Source organism: Oncorhynchus clarkii, chromosome 2 (assembly GCF_045791955.1).
Source record: "Oncorhynchus clarkii lewisi isolate Uvic-CL-2024 chromosome 2, UVic_Ocla_1.0, whole genome shotgun sequence".
Classification (NCBI taxonomy): domain Eukaryota; kingdom Metazoa; phylum Chordata; class Actinopteri; order Salmoniformes; family Salmonidae; genus Oncorhynchus; species Oncorhynchus clarkii.
The window spans coordinates 46,535,833-46,557,062 of record NC_092148.1 but is presented as its reverse complement, the minus strand read 5'-3'; the positions used below and the strand labels follow the sequence as shown (position 1 = coordinate 46,557,062).

At 41.7% G+C, this 21,230-nt stretch overlaps 2 protein-coding genes across 3 annotated transcripts in view; one reads left to right on the top strand and one right to left on the bottom strand.

Annotated features, from left to right (window-relative positions):
• Positions 1 to 4,374, top strand: part of LOC139368424 (solute carrier family 25 member 44a) — a 26,965-nt gene extending 22,591 nt beyond the window's left edge. Inside the window, exons 4-5 of one of the 2 annotated variants that reach the window (XR_011626962.1) lie at positions 856 to 1,830; positions 2,645 to 4,374. Coding sequence is in view for 1 of the 2 variants with exons in the window: in XM_071107302.1 (XP_070963403.1) it covers positions 856 to 1,047 (192 nt within the window). In the remaining variant the exon portion in view is untranslated. Of the gene's footprint in view, positions 1 to 855 lie in introns of both variants that reach the window. The other variant, XM_071107302.1, reaches the window with a different exon arrangement.
• Positions 4,345 to 21,230, bottom strand: LOC139368431 (SKI8 subunit of superkiller complex). Its single transcript, XM_071107319.1, has 11 exons — positions 21,128 to 21,230; positions 20,906 to 20,952; positions 16,738 to 16,765; positions 16,493 to 16,598; positions 16,227 to 16,399; positions 15,060 to 15,208; positions 8,981 to 9,074; positions 8,367 to 8,460; positions 6,225 to 6,317; positions 5,787 to 5,865; positions 4,345 to 4,843 (listed from the first exon to the last, which is right to left on the bottom strand). The coding sequence occupies exons 2-11, from the start codon at positions 20,915 to 20,917 to the stop codon at positions 4,754 to 4,756; spliced, it is 918 nt and encodes a 305-aa protein (XP_070963420.1). The 5' UTR covers positions 20,918 to 20,952; positions 21,128 to 21,230; the 3' UTR covers positions 4,345 to 4,753.

Below are 21,230 nucleotides of genomic sequence, written 5' to 3'. Positions count from 1 at the left end.
GATCCTTGATGAAAACCTGCTCCAGAGCGCTCAGAACCTCAGACTGGGGCGAAGGTTCACCTTCCAACAGGACAATGACCCTAAGCACACAGCCAAGACAACGCAGGAGTGGCTTCGGGACAAGCCTCTGTATGTCCTTGAGTGGCCCGGACTTGAACCTGATCGAACATCTCTGGAGAGACCTGAAAATAGCTGTGCAGTGACGCTCCCCATCCAACCTGACAGAGCTTGAAAGGATCTGCAGAGAGGAATGGGAGAAACTCCCAAAATATGTGCCAAGCTTATAGCGTCATACCCAAGAAGACTCGAGGCTGTAATCACTGCCAAAGTTGTTTCAACTGAGTAAATGGTCTGAATACTTAAGTAAATGTGACATTTTTAATTTTTAATACATTTGCAAACATTTCTGAAAGCCAGTTTCTGATTTGTCATAATGGGGTATTGTGTGTAGATTGATAAAAAAAAACAATGTAATACATTTTACAATAAGGCTGTAATGTAACAAAATGTGGGAAAAGTCAAGAGGTGTGAATACTTTCCAAATGCACTGTATTTTAGGGGTATATACTGTTCAAGGCGCTTATATTTTACAAAGCAGGTTCAAGGGGTTTTCAGGCCAACTTTTACAAACATGAATTTTTCAGGGGATATTTGAACGTTCATAAGAATGATTTGCCTAGCTTAAATACATAGCCAGAAAAATTCCCATGTTGACCAAGAAACAACGGAGTCGGCATTTGTCAAGACTCTAAAGGGACTCCTCATTTGTCTTTCTACCTCGATCCATCTATTTCTCTATGAACTCTAAAGGTATTTTTTTGAGTGATATCAACCTTTCTCACTGTGGCTCCTAAGGTGGAGGGCAGGTCATCGGTCATTGCAACCTTCAAGCAGCTGCTGGCAGAGGAAGGACCCTGGGGGATGACTAAAGGGTTGTCTGCCCGCATTATCTCCTCCACCCCCACGGCCGTGGTCATCGTGGTGGGCTACGAGACCCTCAAGAGACTGAGCCTGCGGCCTGAGCTGGTCAACTCTAGACACTGGTAAATACCAGAGGGACAACCAGGGACAGACCCGGGCTAGACTGGGCCAGGTAGCCAGGGACACTGTCAAACACAGACAAAACATGGCTACCTGGTCTCCCATATTGCCGATTCGGTTTGCCTTTGAAAAAACGGTTGCCTTTTTTATGTTTTAATGTGAGGTTGGTGGATTTTATCATGCTGTTTGGGCAGAGGAATTATGATTCATACTGTTTTGTTTTCAGGGAATACAACTGTAAATATTGGAACTTGTCAATTAGAGGTATGGAGAAAAAATGTGTGCGTTGTTGCAGCAGAGTAAGCAAATTAAAGTGTAATAAGGAGAGTTGTTTAATTGACCAATTATAAGGGTTGGTAAATTTGACACTGGGTTAAACTGGTTTTCAAAATGGACTCACAAACCCTCTGTTGCCCTTAAAATGGTGTTTGTTAACTTTAAATGGTACATGTTTGTCAGCTTTGTATTGTTCATGTATTCACCCAATGGTTGCGTTTCACTGGCAAAGGTAATGTAGACAACCCTGCTGAGAGCCTGTCAACAGGGCAGGTTATTACATTCAACAAACAAGTTCTCTTCCTTTGGTGAGAAAGGACCAGGGCTATGTTGAATTAGAGCAGAACTGCTCTCTAGTACCCTTTTTCTCTGAATATGATTTGTGTAAAGCAAGTTATTCAAAGTAGGCTTGGGAAACACTATGGCGTTGAGGAAGCACCAGTAATTTTACATCTCAATTTAAAAACAGTACGACCTATTCCTGCCCTCAATGCTTGTGGACTGTTGGGAATAGTACACTATATACAAAAGTATGTGGACACCCTTTCAAATTAGTGGATTGGGCTAGTTCAGCTCTACCAGTTGCTGACAGGTGTATCAAATTGAGCACACAGCCATGCAATCTCCATAGACAAACATTGGCAGTAGTATTGCCTGAAGAGCTCAATGACTTTCAACGTGGTACTGTCATAAGATGCCCCCTTAAATTTCTACCCTGCTTAACTGTAAGTGCTGTGAGTGTGAGGTGGAAACATCTAGGAGCAACAACAGCTCAGCCGCAAAGTGGTAAGCCATACAAGCTTACAGAATGGGACCGCTGAAGTGCGTAGCGTGTAAAAAATAATCTGTCCTCGGCTGCAACACACTATCAAGTTCCATGCTGCCTCTGAAAGCAACAAAATAACTTAGGCTTCTGTGCGGGTGCCCATTTTTATTACCTTTATTTAACTAGGCAAGTCAGTTAAGATTCTTATTTTCAATGACAGCCTAGGAACAGAACATTTCATGAAGCTCCAGACTAAGATCACCATGCGCAATGCCAAGCAGGAGCTGGAGTGATGTAAAGCTTGCCGCCATTGGACTCTGGAGCAGTGGAAATGCTTCACCATCTGGCAGTCCGATGCATGAGTCTGGGTTTGGAGGATGCCAGGAGAACGCTACTTGCCCGAATGCATAGTGGCAACGGTAAAGTTTGGTGGAATCCCCGCAGAAATGTTCCAACATCTAGTGCAGAGTCTTCCCAGAGTGGAGGCCGTTACAGCCAGAAAGGGGGGTACAAACTCCATATGAATGTCCATGATTTTGAAATTAGATGTTCAACAAGCAGGTGTCCACATACTTTTGATCATGGGAGGCAGCCATTTTAGGAGTCCATTGTCCTGAAACATGCCACAATAAAATGCTATATGAAGTGTTTCTTGACCAAAATTAAATTTAGCAATTTGATTAATGGTTTCTAAATGTACTACATACATTTCATGGAGGTTGTGTTTTGAATATTTCCTTTTTTTTTCTGTAAGTTGTAGACTGAACTGTTGCACTTCATTGATTTTAGTTCATGAAATTAACCTTGTTTGTAAGCATTCACGCATTATGAATTTGCCCATCTGCTCATACCTTCCACATATGAGTGGTGATATTTGGCACCATGCTCAGTTGTGAAGTATACCCATGTTAACTGGATAGGGTGTTCTGATTTCTTCAATGAGTTTCAATTAGCAACAATTTCAGGTCACAACTGTGTTTTGGATAAATAAAGTAAATAGATTTGCCCAAGTTATTTTAACTTGATGGAAAATGTCAAATACAAACCTTTAAGTTTCTCCTAATGCTTAGCAAAAAATCATAACTCATGAATTTGAATTGCAAGGTCATTGACAGTTTGTACAATAAATTGGACTTCACACTTTCAGGAACAGGCCTACTTATGTAACAACCCTAGTGTGCCTGAAGCTGATTTGATCCTCAATGTTACACCAATTGCCGTTATCCCCTAGATTTATCGTCGCCGCCACTCCTTAAAATAAACATTTGGGATGGTAACGTTTGTGTAAAATTAAATGACTAAAATCAGTATGTAGAAAAGATAATGGACATATTTTAAAATAAGATCTTTGAGAACTAATCACCAAAATAAAGAGGTGTAAGGGAGAATAAAATTACAAACGTCATGGTATGGAGCCCCCATTGACTCAAACATAACAAAATCAATCAAGAAACATAACACTGCATAAGTGATGACAATATGTAGAATTGCAGGAAATTAACTTACGTTTTGTCTGCACCCTAAACTTTCAGCCTGCCAAATTGCCATCTAATACCAATTTTCTTCTAGTAAAAACCTTGTAGTGCCAATGTATATTAGCATTTCATACTTTGGGGGTTTTCAATGAGGTAAATGCGGATGGGAAACCCCATGCTTCAGCATCAGTTAAGATACATTTTTTAAAATTAATTCTACAAAAATATAATCTCATGGGGCTGCATGCCCACGGACCCGCCCCAGGTAAAGGAAAAAAAATCATAGGGGAAACTTCTGTGCCACCTTGACATGGGCAGTTGGGCAAAAGTCCCCTTAATGTGAACTCATTTTCCTTCTCTACGATGGGCATGGCAAAGTGCAAATGTGTCCATTACGTTGCAGTTCTCTTAAAACACTTTGGAATAGGAATTAATTCTATATGCAGTACTGATTTTTGGTCACAGGATGGAGCACTGGTTTGCAAGACCTTCTTGAGCATGTTGTGTGTAATGTAATAGGATAACTAACTGTAGCCTTGGTGCCAGCCTGAGATGGAAGTTCATGCTGATTGAAATGTGTGCTTCCTCACTTTTCACAGAAATCCCATGTACAGTAATTGTTTTTCTAAACATAACTGCCTGCGAAACATCTGCTGTATTTTAATTTGCGGGGACATTCACATAAATCCACAAATGACTAGGTTACCATTCTGAAAATGTTGAAAAGTTATTTGAATAAATCAGGCACGGGTAGGAAGGAACATTAACTCAAATTACTTGGGGAAATGAAATTACAAAACAATCCTTTATTTTGAGTTCAACAAAGGGAGGGCAAGGTCCAGTGAAGTGCAAAATAATCAATGACATTGAACCTCCCACAATCATTGTTTGATTGCAGTTTAGCTCTGGCTCAGTGGGGCAACCATGGGCTGTTCTGACTGAGCTAGGCCATAGGTGCATCTCAACAGTCTAAATGGACTTCCTCTCCTCACATCTCAATGAGAAGGAGCAGGGCTTGTGAATGTGAATTTTCAAATCAGTGCAGCTGAGAGGAAGGAGGGCAAGTCAGAATATTGAGCTGCACCATAAGTAGGATGAGCCAGGCAAGATAAGCTGTGGTACCCTTACTAGAGCGCCAGTATTCAGGCTGCCTGGTCTGCAGCTGGGAGAGGTGGTAGGAATGAGAGCTGGTGCATCACATGGGACAATCATAGATATGGATGGCCCTGTCATCTCCAACAGATACGATCTTAGAACCTGTGCCGTTGTATTTCACACTCCACACCTAGGGGGGGGAAGCAGACGACAAGACTTGAACAACATGCAAGGTAGCAGTTAAGTGTAAAAACAGTGGCAGAGTTGGAAAAACACATGTCACTTAAAATACTCTGTAGGCATTTCGAAACCAATTCAGAATGCAGGTGTACGACTGTACCATCAAATGTAGTCAGAAAAGATTTCAAATATGACTATTCTGTAATTTTTTTTTAAAAGAATGCACCCTTTGAAATGATTAAATGATGGTGGGACAACCATGTGATGTTCTTTCATCAATAATCCATTCGACCTCTGAAAAGCAAGAAGAGCTCCTCTGTCTATTGTGACCAGTCGGAACGAGAGATACTGCTACAAAAGAGAGATTTTAAAAATCAGCTGCATTTGTCCATATTATTCTCTTGACTTCCTAGCAGCTTTCATTCAGACAAGAGGCTATAAATGGAAAGCAGACCAGACACTCAACTGCCTCTGATCTCTCCTCAGAGCAATGTCTGTAAATTTGGAGCTTTCTTCCAGAGAAGATTAAGCCTCCCTACAGGCGTCTGCAGTGGAGATCTAATGACAGCTCGGATTATTCAGTCTGCCAACGCTGAGACATAACAGAAACACAGGAGGGAGCATAGTAGGACAACAGCCACTTCAATTCCCATATTCTTTTGAGTGGCCTGCCACTATAACACCGAAGTCGGCAAGAGATGAGTGTACTGTATTGTTAGACCCAATAACATTTTTAATCCCTTCCCTCATTTTCTTTCTTTTGTGATCAGACTGTAGGTGAAAATAATATGGCGGATTAAGGCTATAAATCCTGTTCACCCAATCCAGAATATACTATCGAGCATGCACTTTATGGATTGTAAAAGGAGAAGTGCTTTCTAAATAAAAATGTACGGTCCTCAGAACCAATAAAATGTTCCATTAGCCGTTGGGAGTTGACTGAATGTTCTCACCTGGTCCTGATGGTCGAAAAATGTGTTGACACATGCCCTAGAGCTGGCGTCCCAAACCTTCACACTCTTGTCTGAGGAACTGAGAGGAGCAAAGACAAAAAAGTAATTTTGTCATCCCAAAAATTCACAACACTTCTTGGCATCACACCTGTCATTTGTAGTCTGTAGACTCTAGTCCTCAAAATCTGAATGTATGTGAAAAAAAACAAAACATGTTGGAACATTTTGGATATAGGACCTCTTCCTTCTCCCATCATTGACGTTATAACTGATTTTCCATAACTGGATTGGTGAAAGATATGCAAGTGACAATTGTTTTATTGTCTTTTGAATTAGACTTTGGCACCTGCCATTATTAAATCACATCAAATATGATCTGGGAACTTACTATTTAAAACCAAAACAGTTACTGACTTAAGACAAGCGCACACACTTTACCTGGATACAAAATGCGTGTCGTCAGGGGAGAAAGCTACGTTGAGGACCCAGGACGCGTGGCCACTCAGAGTGCCTGCCAACTTGGCATGCTGCCTGTAAAACAACATTTTCCAAGTTTTAATAAAATACATACACTATATGAGCAAAAGTATGTGGACACCTGCTCGTCAAACATCTCATTCCAAATCATGGGCATTAATATGGAGTTGGTCCCCCCTTTGCTGCTATAACAGCCTCCACTCTTCTGGGAAGGATTTACTCTAAATCAGTGGTATTCATTGGACAGCAGATAGATGGCAGTATAGCGCAGCTGTTGAACAGAGAGGCTGAAATAGAACGCAACTGCTCAACTACAGCAACCGACACACATTAGTTTGCTACTAGTTAATTTTGCAGTCTGGTTGACATGGATCGATTTATTGTAAAAAAGAAACGTAAATCTATTGACAATAAAAATTAGGGGGAAGAGCTGGAGAACATGACAGCTATGAACAAACAACCACCGGGGAGAACCTAGAAAATCAGGAAGATGGCGGCGGGGAAATGCAGCTAGCTCACGTGGCGCCAGTGGCTAAGAGAAGGATATGGTCGATTCAAGAAGAAAACAAAGTTACATGAGAAATGGACAGACAAGTATTTTTTTTGTATTGCATGATGGGACCAGCTCTAGGAAGTGTCTTGGTGGTTCCAAACTTCTTCCATTTAAGAACACCACTGTGTTCTTGGGGACCGTCAATGCTGCAGAAATGTTTTGGTACCCTTCCCCAGACCTGTGCTTCAACACAATCCTGTCTCGTTTTTGCTCTGACATGCACTATCAACTGTGGGACCATATATAGACAGGTGTGTACCTTTCCATCATTTGAATTTACCACAGGTGGACTCGAATCAAGTTGAAGAAACATCTCAAGGATGATCAATGGAAACTGAATACTTATGTAAATAAGTTGTTTCATTATTTGAAAAAAATGTGCAAACATGTATAAAACCAATTTTTGCTTCTTTATGAGGTATTTTGTGTAGATTGATGAGGGAAAAAATGCATTTGATCTATTTTAGAATAAGGCTGTAGCATAAAATGTGGAAAAAGTGAAGGGGTCTGAATTCTTCCCGATGCACTGTATAGTGTATACACTGGCACCACATGTAGCTTTTGGATACATTTTGGTGATTATCTGGGTCTAGGGTTAAAAGGGGAGGGTATATTACAAAACTTTAGAATTTTACCATTAAACTACCAGAATTTGTCACTTTCAACGCTGTGGGAATTTATCAGGTGACATCTAGTGGCCCTGTTGGGCCCTTCAGATTTCCACAGGTGTCTCATTATCTATGGCCCTCTGTGTGGCCTTATCACATGTAAAATAATAAAATATTTTTTAATAAAATAACAAAGTTATAAATTATCATCAACTTAGCGTATACCATTGGTGTTTAATGAGGGTTTCCGCATATTTACACATTTATTTTACTATGTTTTTGTTGTCTGTGTTTTTGCTACAAACTGGTGGCAGTTGTGGAAAAGTTAATTGAAAATAATGCTATTGTTGATTAGATGCTTTTTTCATTCATTAGGCTATTTTATCTTGAACCATATGGTCTAGCCACTAGAAACGTATGGACAATATAAAAGTATAGTATAGTATAAGTATAAATTAACAAAAAGGTTACCAACGATTGCCATATTACCAGTAGCTTTGCAACCATATGTGTCAGTTAATACTTTTTTTCAAATAATTAAATGTTTTCCAAAAAAGGACGTGATAGCAACAGCAACACCCAACATATGAGAATAGGGACTGCTTGGCATCAGACCACTGTTGATGTCTGAAAAGATCTGACAGACTTTGGGGTGATTTTAAGGTGACGGCACTGGATGGCACTGGAAGTCAGCGTGGACCTGTGTGACATAATGTAATTTGACATTTCATTTGGATCTCAAAGAGAACCACCAAAATTCTTAAGTTGTTTCAAATATATCCCCAATACTCAATTCATGGATACATTGCCTTGAACACAAAGCAATACAGCCATGCATGTTTTATTTGTTTGGAACAGTCTCTATTATTCTTATTCTACACCACAATACCCTAAAATGAGAGCAGGCGAGACAGATGGCCTTTAACTCCCCAGTGAACTTACACGTCATAAATCTTGATGTAGCCATCATCTGAGGCTGTGACTAAGAGCTGTGAGTCTGGAGAGAACGTCAGCGATCTGATAGGCATGGCGTGACCTACAGAGAGGGAGAGACAGCATGCTTGATTAAAACACACACAGCTTGTCTTCAGTGCTGACAATTCGTGAGAGCTATACACCTTCAATATGAAGACGCTTGACATTGTCCATTGTAGATTGAGTCACATAGCAGCCAGTGAAATGTTTTACAAACCAGGTTTCCATCCAACCTTTTTATGAGAGTAAAGTACTTAACAAATGTTGACAAAACAAAATATGCAAAGGTGGGATCGTTTTGTGCCGGTAAAATAAATGTGAGAAATGACAAAAACACCTTCATGTGCAAATATTGATATAATAACCATAGGCGTAAACTTGTAATCACGCAATGGTATAGTATCCCAATACAACCAAGGAAAGCATGAAGTTTAATAGGCTACAGATTAAATAAGTTATAATGAACTTCACTGGGTGTTGAAAGGCAGCATCAAGCACAAGGGTCTTATTCTGGTGACATGACAATTGGTGCTTGGCTGTGGGAGAAAGTGGTTGAGGGACACAGAGGCCAGAGAATGTACCTTCCAGCGTATGGAGTAGTTTCCCAGTGGCAATGTCAAAGATGTTAATGATTCCATCTATAGCTCCACTGGCCAAGTACTTTCCATCTGGACTCTGGAAAAAAAGATACGGAAAAAAATTCAAATTCAAGTATTTCTGATAGTTATAAAGCTTGTTTTGAGCAGTTGTATTTGAACGTTTAACTAGATGTTATTGATGTAATCATGTGGAAAATGTGGGATAAAAACTATGAACCACTGCCAGCTGAAGAACTGATTCATTATCAGGAACATTTGATAGTTGAGCACTGACAATTCTTTAAAGGCTGTGGCTCCCGACTTTTCTCAACCTTTCTTCCCGAGCACTAAAGGTCCCGAAGCTTCTGCGCATGTGCGTAAGATGTTCTACGCATGTTTCTTTACCTCTACTTTACACACATTTGTTGTGTCCTTCCCTTCACATTTCGCACTGTCAATTGTGACAGATAGTTTGAAATAACTACGAAGCATCTCTATACCAACCATTTGATCTCAGTCTCATTGGAATATGGATTTAGATTGAGTTATAGTATCGTTTCTAAGTAGTTGAATGATGTAAAGTGAGCGAAATTCAGAGCAGATGGTGTTAAACTGTAGCTAGCCTACTGGTGTATTCTCATCGACGGGGCTGTAGTACAGCAGGTAGAGAGAGTCAAGTTCCTTGATGTCCACATGACCAAAAAACTATCATGATCCAAAAACATGGATCAAAAAACATGGCCTGGTATGGCAACTCCTCGGCATCCGACCGCAAGGTGCTACAGATGTTAGTACGGCCCAGCACATCACTGGGGCCAAGCTTCCTGCAATCCAGCACTTCTATACCAGACAGTGTCAGAGGCCCTAAAAATTGTCAGACTGTTCTCTCTGCTACCGCACAGCAAGCAGTATCGAGGCACCAAGTTTAGGTCCAAAAGGCTTCTTAACAGTTTCTACCCCCAAGCCATAAGACTGCTGAACAGCTAATCAAATGGCTACATGAACTATTTGCATCGACCCCCCCCCCCCCCCTTTATGCGGCTGGCAACCGTATAACAGTAGTTACCAGGGCTCGTCATAAAGCAGGAGAATGATCTCCGCTAACCATTGCCTGACTGGCAATCGAGGGGCTACCAAGATGAGGGATCCGTCTTTCATCCCTCACTCTGTTCAAGCAGAGAAGGAAACATGCAGAGCATCACCCTTGGCCAAGGGTGTGCCAGCGTTTCCAGTCACAGTGGTGCGTATCCTGTGAACGTAAAGAATGGGCAATGAGTGTCTACATTCAGATTTTTTAAGTCATTTAGAAGACGTTCTTTTCCAGAGCGACTTACAGGAGAGTGCATACATTTTTCATACTGGTCCCCCGTGGGAATCAAACTCACAACCCTGGTATTGCAAGTGCCATGCTCTACCAACTGAGCCACGTTTCTTTGTGCGATGCAGAGATTACAGTGGCTAGACCGTGTGTCTCCCAGATCTAGTTGTCTCCAATCCCTGTATAGGAGATTTCCTCTGGATAACACGTCCGCTCCCACATTCAATACACCTGGGATGTGAGTAGTGAAAGCAGGTGCACCCTGCTCCACAGAATAATCTTGACAGTTGGTCTGTGTAGACGGAGAGAGCGTGCCACCCTGACGGTTGTGCGCCACCACAGTCATAGTCTGCCCTGACAAGGATGTGAGAATTTTGAAGGAAAGGCAGAAAGTGTATCAATGCGAGAAACACTGTCAGCAGTTCGATGTAATTTATACGAGCATGGCGGAGCTGTGGGACCACAATCCGTTTATTACTCTTCCCTCATCACTCACCCGGTGAGTGACGCATCTGTCGTCACCACCTTCCTCGTTGACACTATACCTAGGGAAGGTTTTCCATTAAGAAAATGTAGTCCCTGGAGAGGAGGCAGTGAACTGTTGACTGCCCATCTCTACTGCCAGGGACTTTCCCCTTTGGATGGAGTCCCCTACTTCTCCCCCTGGGAAATGAGGTGTGTAAGACCCACCTTCCTTCTTACGAAGTTTGCACTTGTGTTTCATGTTGGTGACAGAAGGCCCAAACAGTTCCTTCGGCGCGATAGGAGCATCAAGGAAAATGGCCTTTTCCTTGTCCAATAGGCTGGACAAGTTGAGCCACAGGGCTCCCCCTCCCACCATCACAAGGTTCACCCACAGACTTGGATTGCGCCTCTGCATGCTCAGAGGTTGAGAACTACAGCGATACAGATCTTGTCGCATTGGTCTTGGCTGAAATACTTTCAGCGTTGGGTTGCTGACCTTCACTTGTGTCCACAACAGCACCGCAGATGGCCAGCAGTAAGAACGTTGTGTTCAATGCCCATATTGAATGTGCTGCAGCCACATAGACCTTTTAGAATATGAAGGTGGTGAAGCACTCAGTCTTCCCAGAGAGAGCAGTGCCGGTCATAGACGAGGCACTGGGGTTCAGGTGGCTAGCCAGTGACGGCCATGGCCCACCTCCTCCATGCCTTGGGTGTCCATGGCAACAAAGAGTCTGGTTTGGATCTTGCTGGAGAGGGGCTTGTCCAAATTATGTTTGGCTTCAGCCACACATGCATGAACAGCTGAGAGGAGTCGTTTCCCCACGATGGTTTGTGAGGGGAGTTTCCTTCAACGCTGCCACCACCCACGGGTGCGGGCCAGTCGATACAGAACCTGGTCGCTGCCTATTTACAGACATCGATCAGCCCAAAGTTCACGAGGTCGGAAGAGGGCCTTGAGCAGTGGATTTTAGTTTCCTCTTCCTCCTCATCAATTTGGAGTATTACTTTGCCGATATGGAGGTTCTGTTTTGATAGTGATTCGAGGGCTCCATATTACATACCCTACCCTCGAGAGGATGCTATGTGGGTTAGCCTCACATAGTGACGCGTTTTGTTTGGGATTTGCTCTGTGCACTCGCCAGTGAAGGGAGTTAGCCGGCCGTGCCCGCAGAACCCGGGATTAGCGGGTGATGCCGCAGCGTGCTCAAAACCAAAGCAGGCAGCACACGGGGGTGTGTATCATTGCCCGCTATTGTCGCCCGACATTGGTACGGGTGTGAAAGTTATTGGATGGGGGGCAGGATGCCGGCTAGGTTCTCCCTGTGCAAGGGTAGCAGGCTCAATGGCTCCGAGGAATATGATTCCTCAAGCAAAGTGTGTGCTAGGTAGTGTTTGCCTTGTGGCTAATAGCCTAGCTAGTTAGCACACTTTACTTGAGGAAGTCCATGCTTTTTTTGTCTCTCCACGAACTGTGTGTCTCTCGAGCATCGGGCTGTGAAGCTAGGGCGGCCAGTTTAATCAACACGGCCTGTGAGTGTGTTGTGGTAAACGACAGAGGAGAGCTAGCAATTCTACCGTTGCAGGTAGAAAAGCTAGTTTGGTGCAGTTAGCCTTGCGGTAAGTTAGACGGGTTAGCGCCTTGCGGCAAGAGCTAACAAAGTCTCTACAGCTAGCCATGTGGCACTGATAGGAATTTTATGAATAATGACTAAACAATATCTACATTTAAATATAACTATAACTAATTCAACTCTACCCTGTTTTATTATATCTGATTAATAAAGTTAGTTCATATGGAAGGGATTATGTAGCATGAACAAGGAGTAATTAAACATAATAAACACCATTTCAACTAGGTTGGGGAGAAATGGGTTGAGGGTTTTAAGTAAGCAAAAAGGATCATTAACCTGTTTGAACCGACTCAACTTTAACTCTGGAGCGTTTAGATAAGACAACGAGAGCCTCTCTAGGTTTTCCGTTATCTGGAACTGTCTGCTGAATAATGATGGATAATGGTGAGACTTCAGAAGTTAATCTTGATATAGTGTGTGTGTGTGAGGATTGTGCGCTAGTGGGTTGAAATGAACTTTTGAACCTGCTTTGTCTTGGTCGAGAGGAGGAGATCAATTCTATAACTAATGACGTCATATTTTGTATATAAACTGTTGTTTGTGGTTTTATGGCAGCGTGCTCCAAGAATAAATACTATTATCTAATTTTGATAAGACTATTTTATGCAAATAAGAATCTTACAAATTCTTAGAAACAGAGTGATTTTAATTAATGAACACATATAGGAATTATGAAATTCCGTTGACAGGCACTAGCTAAATGGAGACTGACGAGTAGAAAATGTATTCTACTCGAAGCAAAATGTACCTTTCGGTCAGCACTCAACACTATCAACTAGGGATGCACGATATATCGGTGAACATACCAGAATCGGCCAATATTAGCTAAAAATGCCAACGTCAACACAAGGTCTAGTTTAACGCCGATGTGAAAACCGATGTCAAAACTGACCTATATAACGTAGGTACATGACGCAATGACACCACGTAAAATGTTGCGCTACACTTGCAACACAGCATTCCTAACCCACAATACCTGCTGTGTGGATTGAGCAGTCAACCAAGTCCAGCAGTGATTTGAAAGAGTAAGAACATTTCAGCGAGACAACTCAAAGGCGAAATCCATTAACGCCAAGATAATGGGATTCATTGCCCTTGGCAAGCAACCGTTCTCTGTCGTGAGTGATGTTGGCCTTCGCCGACTGGTCGAGCACCGGTACACAATACCAAGTGCGCTATTTTTCAGATGTTGCCCTACCAGAGTTACACAGTAATAGCGTCACGGCTGACATTTGGACCAGCGATATCAGCCCCATGAGCATGCTGAGTCTTGACAGCACAGTGGGTCGTCGAGGATTGCATGCTCATGATTGTGCTGGTTGTCATACCGCTGCTGCCATTTCAATGGCATTTGAGAACATGTTTGAAACATGAACACACTAGCTAGCTCCATTCGAACAACTGACTCGAGAAATAAACTCATCAACTGCGCCTGCAGCAGACGTGATACCCTCGGTCATGGCATTGAAACGCCTGCTCAACAAAACTGCTAATACAGGCTGTGAACAAGCGATTTGGTGGCATTCTCTCTTTAATGTGTCGCCACCATGCTTGATGCTATGTAAAAGGACCGCTACTTCGATGCAGACAAGAAACAGGGTTTATGTAAAATGTTACATACACAGCTGGACAAAATGGAAACGGACACACTGACAGTGGGCACCGAGGAAGAAAGGCCACGGACAGAGCTAAAACTTCCCTGCTTGACATGTATGATGAAATCCTGGTTGAGAATGAAACAAACGACGGAACAAAACAACAACAAAACAGGAAGTAAGTGAAATAAATGGCTTTTCATTATGTTTTACTGGTAATGGCAACTTAAGTAAATGCCAACAAAATAACTTTTTGGTCAGTATGGTGTGTGTGTGTGTACTATTTAACTGTACGAGAATGCTTAAAAGGCAGCTAAAATTTGAAATTTGTTGGTTTAGCTTTTTTGGCAAGAAAATATTGAATATCGGTATTGGCCAAACATTTCATATTGGTGCATCACTACAATCAACAGGAGCAAATGTCCTACATACATCAGCATTACCCTCACGGTTTGCCTGAGAACGATTCAGTAGGAAGACAGGAATCTAGTCGTTCTGAGGAGAGCTTTTAGTGAACACAGTCACTTCCTCAAAGAAGTCGTGAGAATGACCAGTTGGCGGGAGAGTGGCTCTCTTCATGTAAGAGAGGGGCTCACCTCATTCGCCACATTACCTGTTCAACAGATGCTGTGTGATTGGATACTTCAAGCTTGTGACCCCGCCCTAAGGCGTATCCCCATAAGTGACACACCGAAACAAGTATTAGAAATATAACTGCATTCCCAGAGATGTTCTATACTCAAGTCAACATAACTCATAACGACCAGCCTGTGTTGGGTGTAGTGCATTTACAGAGATGCGCATTAAGTCATTTTCACAAATTGCTCTCCCAGAGTGCAAATGGAGAGACCTTATGCTAATTGTACGTGTGTATGGTGTTATTATTTTAAAAAGGCCCAGTGCTGTCAAAATAGATGTTCCTGTTTTATGTTGTTGAAACTAGCAAACACTGTAAAAGTGTGAAAAATGTGTGTGGGGACCTATAAAATGTATTTTGAGTGAACACTTGTTCCACTGTAATAATCAGTAAAATGTCCCAGAATAAACATTCAATCTTGATTGTTTCTTACGTAGGCTATACTCAGAATGAATTTCCCTCTGGTGTCCAAAGAGTACTCCTTCTTGCCGCTTTCAACCCCAAAGATGTTGACCTTTCCAAGATGGCTTCCTGTGGCAATGTATTTGGAGTCTGGGGAGAAGGCTACTGTCCATGCATCAACTGGAATGAGACAAAATACCCTTCATTACATTACTGAATACAGAAAACCAGAGAGAGAAAACATAAGGGTGACATCGAAGCCCACAGAAGTGAAAGCCAGGACACTTCTGCGCTACTTTGTTTCTCCTTAAGCTGTTCTATTGGAACGACAAGAGAAACAGAATAAAGGTGTAATCCTGGGTGACCTTTGAGGGTACTGTACAGTGTGAACAGCACTTAAGTAAAAAATACTTTAAGGTACCCCAAAAAACTACTTAAGTAGTATCTGTACTGTATTATTTATATTTTGGAAAACTTTTACTTCACTACATTCCTAAAGAAAAAAAACAAAAACATTTTTACTCCATACATTCTCTCTGACACCCTAAAGTACCCGTTACATTTTAAATGCTTAGCAGGACAGAAAAATGGTCCAATTCACACACTTAAAAGAGACCATCCCTGGTTATCCCTACTGCCTGATCTGGCAGACTCACTAAACAGAAGTTTTGTTTTGGAAAGGGGATACCTAGTCAGTTGTACAACTGAATGCGTTCAACTGAAATGTGTCTACCGCATTTAACCCAACCTCTCAATCAGAGAGAGGAGCGGAGGGCTGCCACCACTGGTGAACAGTCACAATGTTAGTCAGCTCAGCAGGCTTTATAACCAATTTATTGAGTTATAACTCCTATGGCTCTGGCCTGAACTACAATTAGTCAACAACTAAACAAATCATACAACTGCAGAGGGGAATATGTCTTGTGTCAATAGCTTTGGCTGCAAGTTTGTCGGTCGTGGTCACTCAGTTGAGCCTTGTACAGGGTGGCAGCTTGACAAAACCTGACCCTATGAACCACATTTGAGCATAGTACTTCATCTTCAATGTTAAAGATCAGGGTTGGGGTCAATCCCAAATCATGAAAAAAATAACTGAATGGGCTTTTTCAATTCATGGAGTTTCGCATCATGAAAATCGCATTGTCCCCAGCCCTCGCCGGACATAATGTGGCTGAAAAGCCACCAGACAATGTCCTACCTGGGCCCGCATCCATGGACTTGATCTGCTTGCCGAACTCAAGGTCCCAGAGGCGTATGTGGGCATCCAGCGAGCTGGAGGCTGCTATGGCTCCGTTGGGACTGACGTCCACTGAGACTATACCCAGCTGGTGACCCTCCAGGGTCCACTGCAGCTCAAGCTTTTCGTCTGACCTGAGTGGCAAGAAAGAGAACAGAGCAGTCAACTTAGTGTAGACCGACCATACTGGCTCAATTCAATTGGATTCAAAATATGCAGTGTATTACCATTTCCAGACTTTCACCATGTCGTCCAGAGAGCCAGTGACTATTGTCTCCAATCCATCCCGCTCACTTCTACCCCACGCAGCAGTCCAAATGGCATCGTCGTGGGCTGTGGGCAAACACACATATTAGACACACCACAAATGGAATTACAAGGTGTCAAATGACATTACATTTGAAGGAAAATATGAATATCAATATGTAATGAGTCTGTAACAATATTGAGGATGAATTATGACAAAACTCACCATGTTCTTGCTTGAACAGAATACTGTACTGGAAAGAAAATAAATTGTTATTGAATCACGCACAGGTAGCTTTCACAACTCATTATGCGATCACCTTACATGGCTTCCCCCTACCTGAAACATAATCTGGGTTTACAGGAGACATTGAATATGGCGATTATTTTAAGCCCAGGCAGCTGCCATTCACCAGCTTAAAAATTCACTCAGTACTTACAAAATAATGGAGTTTCGCTAAGCAACTATTGTCCTTACTGCCGGTATGTTCTTCAAAAACAAGGTCTAAATCCACCGCCAATAAAATCACTCATTACTGCCATTACTGATCCAGCAGCAGGAAAGGTCTGATTTTATCCAGAGAGGAAGAGGCAAAGCCAAAATAAGCCCAATGCGTTTCTATAGCCTTCACGCTTTTGGGACAACAACTCATTGTTAGGGCGGAGACATGAGCATCAACACATATATACATGCAGACATTTGCAGTACCAGTCAAAAGTTTAGACACCTACTCATTCCAGGTTTTTTTTTTTTTTGGACTATTTTCTTCATTGTAAAATAATAGTGAAGACATCAAAACTATGAAACAACACATTGGGAATCACATAGTAAATCAAGAAAAAGTGTTGAATCAAAATACATTTTATATTTGAGATTCTTCAAAGTAGCCACCCTTGACAGCTTTGCACACTCTTGGCATTCTCTCAACCAGCTTCATGAGGTCGTCACCTGGAATGCATTTCAATTAACAGGTGTGCCTTGTACCGTGTCTTTTTAAATTATTTTTTAAATGTAACCTTTATTTAACTAGGCAAGTCAGTTAAGAACAAATTCTTATTTACAATGACGGCGTACCGGGGAACAGTGGGTTAACTGCCTTGTTCAGAGGCAGAACGACAGATTTTACCTTGTCATCTCGGGGATTCGATCCAGCAACCGTTCGGTTACTGGCCCAATGCCCTAACCACTGTGTTTGACTGTTATTTTAGAAAAAAAATTACATACCACATTCAGTTATTTACACAATTAAATGTATCATATAACAATTAATTAAGTAGTAATCTAGGGCACTATGGGAAAAGTTATTTAACAAGTTACTATCTCCTGACTAAACAAGATATTTCTCTCTTACGTCAGTTATTTAATTCTTAATTACCTTCAGTCTCATTCGGAATGTCGCAAAACTCTTGGATATCTGCATGAACCCTAGCATAAATGATGAATCTGCGATATACTAATTGGCTTAATTATTTATTTACTAACTAACCAATTACATAAACAAACAGGATAGCTTGAACATTGATTACTCCACAATGCAATGAAACGTCCCTAGTGGACAAAACTGATATGACGGCTTGTTACACAAAATGCCGGATTCAAAAAAAAGAGGGAAAGGGAGAGACAGGAATTCCACTAACGAACATACAGCTGATAACTATGCTCATGGAAATGCGAATACTTTGCTAATGAACGGCCGCTCTTTCGAAATAATTGCAATGTACATATTTATGCGTGTATGTCTTTGCTGTCTCTCCGTTTAAAAGGCTTGATCCATCTACGGGGAGTAATTCAACAGAAAGTCGAGAATGGATCTTCCAGAGGAAGTGTTCGTTAGAATGGATTTTTCAACGTACCACCCGGTGGTTCTTGATCGAGTTTACCAGACTAAAGTACTTAAACAGCTGCAGACTGAATGTTCCTGTGTAGTCTTCATCTTCTGAGTTTCTAACCATTTCAACGTGCAGCCACTCTCCACATTTTTCTGGTCTCATAAAGTCTGACCATTCATGACGTCCGGTTTCACACCGTCCATCTGCTTGGTCTCTAGTCTTGTAGTTTTCTTAACCGTTTGTAACGTATTCAGCTTGCGCTGCACGTAACTGGTCTATAGAGTTCTTCAGCAGGTCCTTTGAAACACTTGGGGGGAAATGGCCGTTCCATTATGTTTGGCAGAATGTTTGTGCTCGCATGGGCGTGGTTACTGACTGGATAAACTTTACATGAAAAAACATTTTCTCATTTAGAAGGCTAAGATCCCATTTCACCTCACAAATAGTTTAAAAGTTCCACAACAGTTGGATGTAAACCTGATACTGGGAAATATACACATTCAGAGATACATTTATGTTGTTATACCATCCTTAATGAGATCCCAAAACAACAACCGAGCTGACAATTGTTCTTTAAGTACCCACGGACCCTTCCAACTGTTTGGGATTACAGAAATATATTTTGATGTTACCGTACTGCAACTCTCACTCTGTTGTAACAAAGGGATTTTTTACTTCAATTTCTGCAGAGTTGGAGAGAGTGTTTTCAGTATTTACAACAGTCATGAAACGGTCAACTTCACCTCTCTCCCCCTTTGCGGGAGAGAGAGAGAGGGCGCTGTAGAGCGGAACCACTGTAACCCGAATCTTCAGATCTTCACAGGAGAGTCATGACACCTGTTAAAAGTTATTTTGTGGAATTTCTTTCCTTCTTAATGCGTTTGAGCCAATCAGTTGTGTTGTGACATGGTAGGGGTAGTATACAGAAGATAGCCCTATTTGGTAAAAGACCAAATCCATATTATGGCAAGAATAGCTCAAATAGGCAAAGAGAAACAACAGTCCATCACTACTTTAAGACATGAAGGTCAGACAATCCGGAAAATTAAGAACTTCAAAACTTTTTGAGTAGGCAACATTTCTGGGATCTGTTATTTCTGCTCATGAAACCAACATTTCACATGTTGTGTTAATATTTTTGTTCAGTGTAGCTTTTTCCGGTTTGATCCAGTCCAAGACTGGCACTACGTAATCATATTTTATGGTGAATAACATAGCTATGTCAGCTATTAGTCTACTATAGCGTAAGTCGGCTTGTTTGGTTACCATTTCGCCCTCCCTGCTACCCATGTCACGCGCTCACAGTAGGGCCAATCCCCGTCTGCTAGAGCTGCACCTCTCTCCCTCTTCTCACGCTTTAACAGCTCTGGTTAATAAAAAGTAGCTTAAAATTACTTTCTGCAGCTTCCCTTACTTGGATCGGATCAGACCAGGTCAATATGTAACGAGACTAGTTGTATTCGGGTCCACTCGGAATGGGTCTCTATATTTAAAAACAAATATTTAGGCATATCAGGTCCGAGTGGGAATGCCCCGGGTTCATTTCAGAACGGATCCAAAACCTCAGCATCATTCAGACGGAGATAACATTCCAATTAGTCAATGGGTATCGTTGGAATGCAAGCTGCATATCCTGAGTGCCCGATGATGTAGAATTTGAAACTTATCACCACACAGCCCCAATACCCCGACAGTCATACAGGAAGGATACTGGCCTTGTCGCTGCATCTATCCTAGAATTGTGAGTCTATCCCAGAATTGTGAGTCTATCCCAAAATTGTGCAGCTACCTGGACAGCTAACTTCCATTAAATGGTATTATGGCAGACATATTGGATTTTGGACACCATATTGGATTTAAGGCTAAATCAATGATGGTCCTAAAGAGAATCTATGGCAAGTTACCTTGGACACAAATTCTGATGTCAGAGCCCACTGTGGCTAGAATATACTAGCCACAACAATAAATACATGTAACTGTATGCATCTTTGTCAGATAGGATGATACAGCACTGAATGAGAGCAAATTTGACTTGGAAAGTTGTCTATTATATTATCTACCAAAAAGTAAAGCTTACTTTTTTCATAAATATTCAATGACTTTTGCAGTACAATATTTTTACACAGCCATCCATTTCATAAATGGGCGACATTAGGGATGTGAAAAAACATGGATGTGTTTTGTTCTAGGGAGAACAAAACACATAGGGAGGGGTATCTCACTAGCATATGTTGACACTATTAAACTTGAAATGCTGGTGAATGGCTGCTTCATGGCTTAAAATGAGAACCGCCATATTCAACGTCTTCTGTAAATCCAGATTTTGGTTAACCCCCAAACAGAGACTTACTGAGAGAATGAATGAACCTGACTGAATGTCTGAAACAGACACACGTTGATTTCAGCACGCCTGTATGTTTCTTACTCGCAAGATTAGCCAATCAGCTAACTGTTAGCTAGCTACCTAAAACAACAGAACATTACAGACCTAGGAAGTAACGTTAGCTAACTTAGCATGCTACTAACCTTGGCTTTGGCTAACGTTAGCTAATTATTTCACTTACTTGAGTGCTCATGGTTGTTCGTTAAATCTTGCAAGTAGTTTTACGTCCTGAAAGTCAAATAATTCACATAACGTTAGCTAAGTAAAGTTAGCTAGCTAAATAGCTATTTCTCTACCTGGTAAAGCTAGCTAACGTTATAGCTACTCCAGAAATGCAGAAAAAAAATAATGAACTAGAACACCTGGATATTGCTGAAAGATGCATATTAATTAGTGATGTTACGTTTGATACTGGAGCACCAAGGCAAGCGTCGAAATCGCGAAGCAGCCAACTTCGAAGCGCTGTTCTTCTTCTTCGGTCGGGTTTATCGGCGGTTGGTATCCAA

Coding starts and splice junctions, on each gene's coding strand:
- LOC139368431 (XM_071107319.1), bottom strand. Junction 9,075..15,059: donor TCATTCTGAGTATAGCCTAC/GTAAGAAACAAT, acceptor CTTTTTTTCCAG/AGTCCAGATGGAAAGTACTT. Junction 8,461..8,980: donor ACTACTCCATACGCTGGAAG/GTACATTCTCTG, acceptor CCCTCTCTGTAG/GTCACGCCATGCCTATCAGA.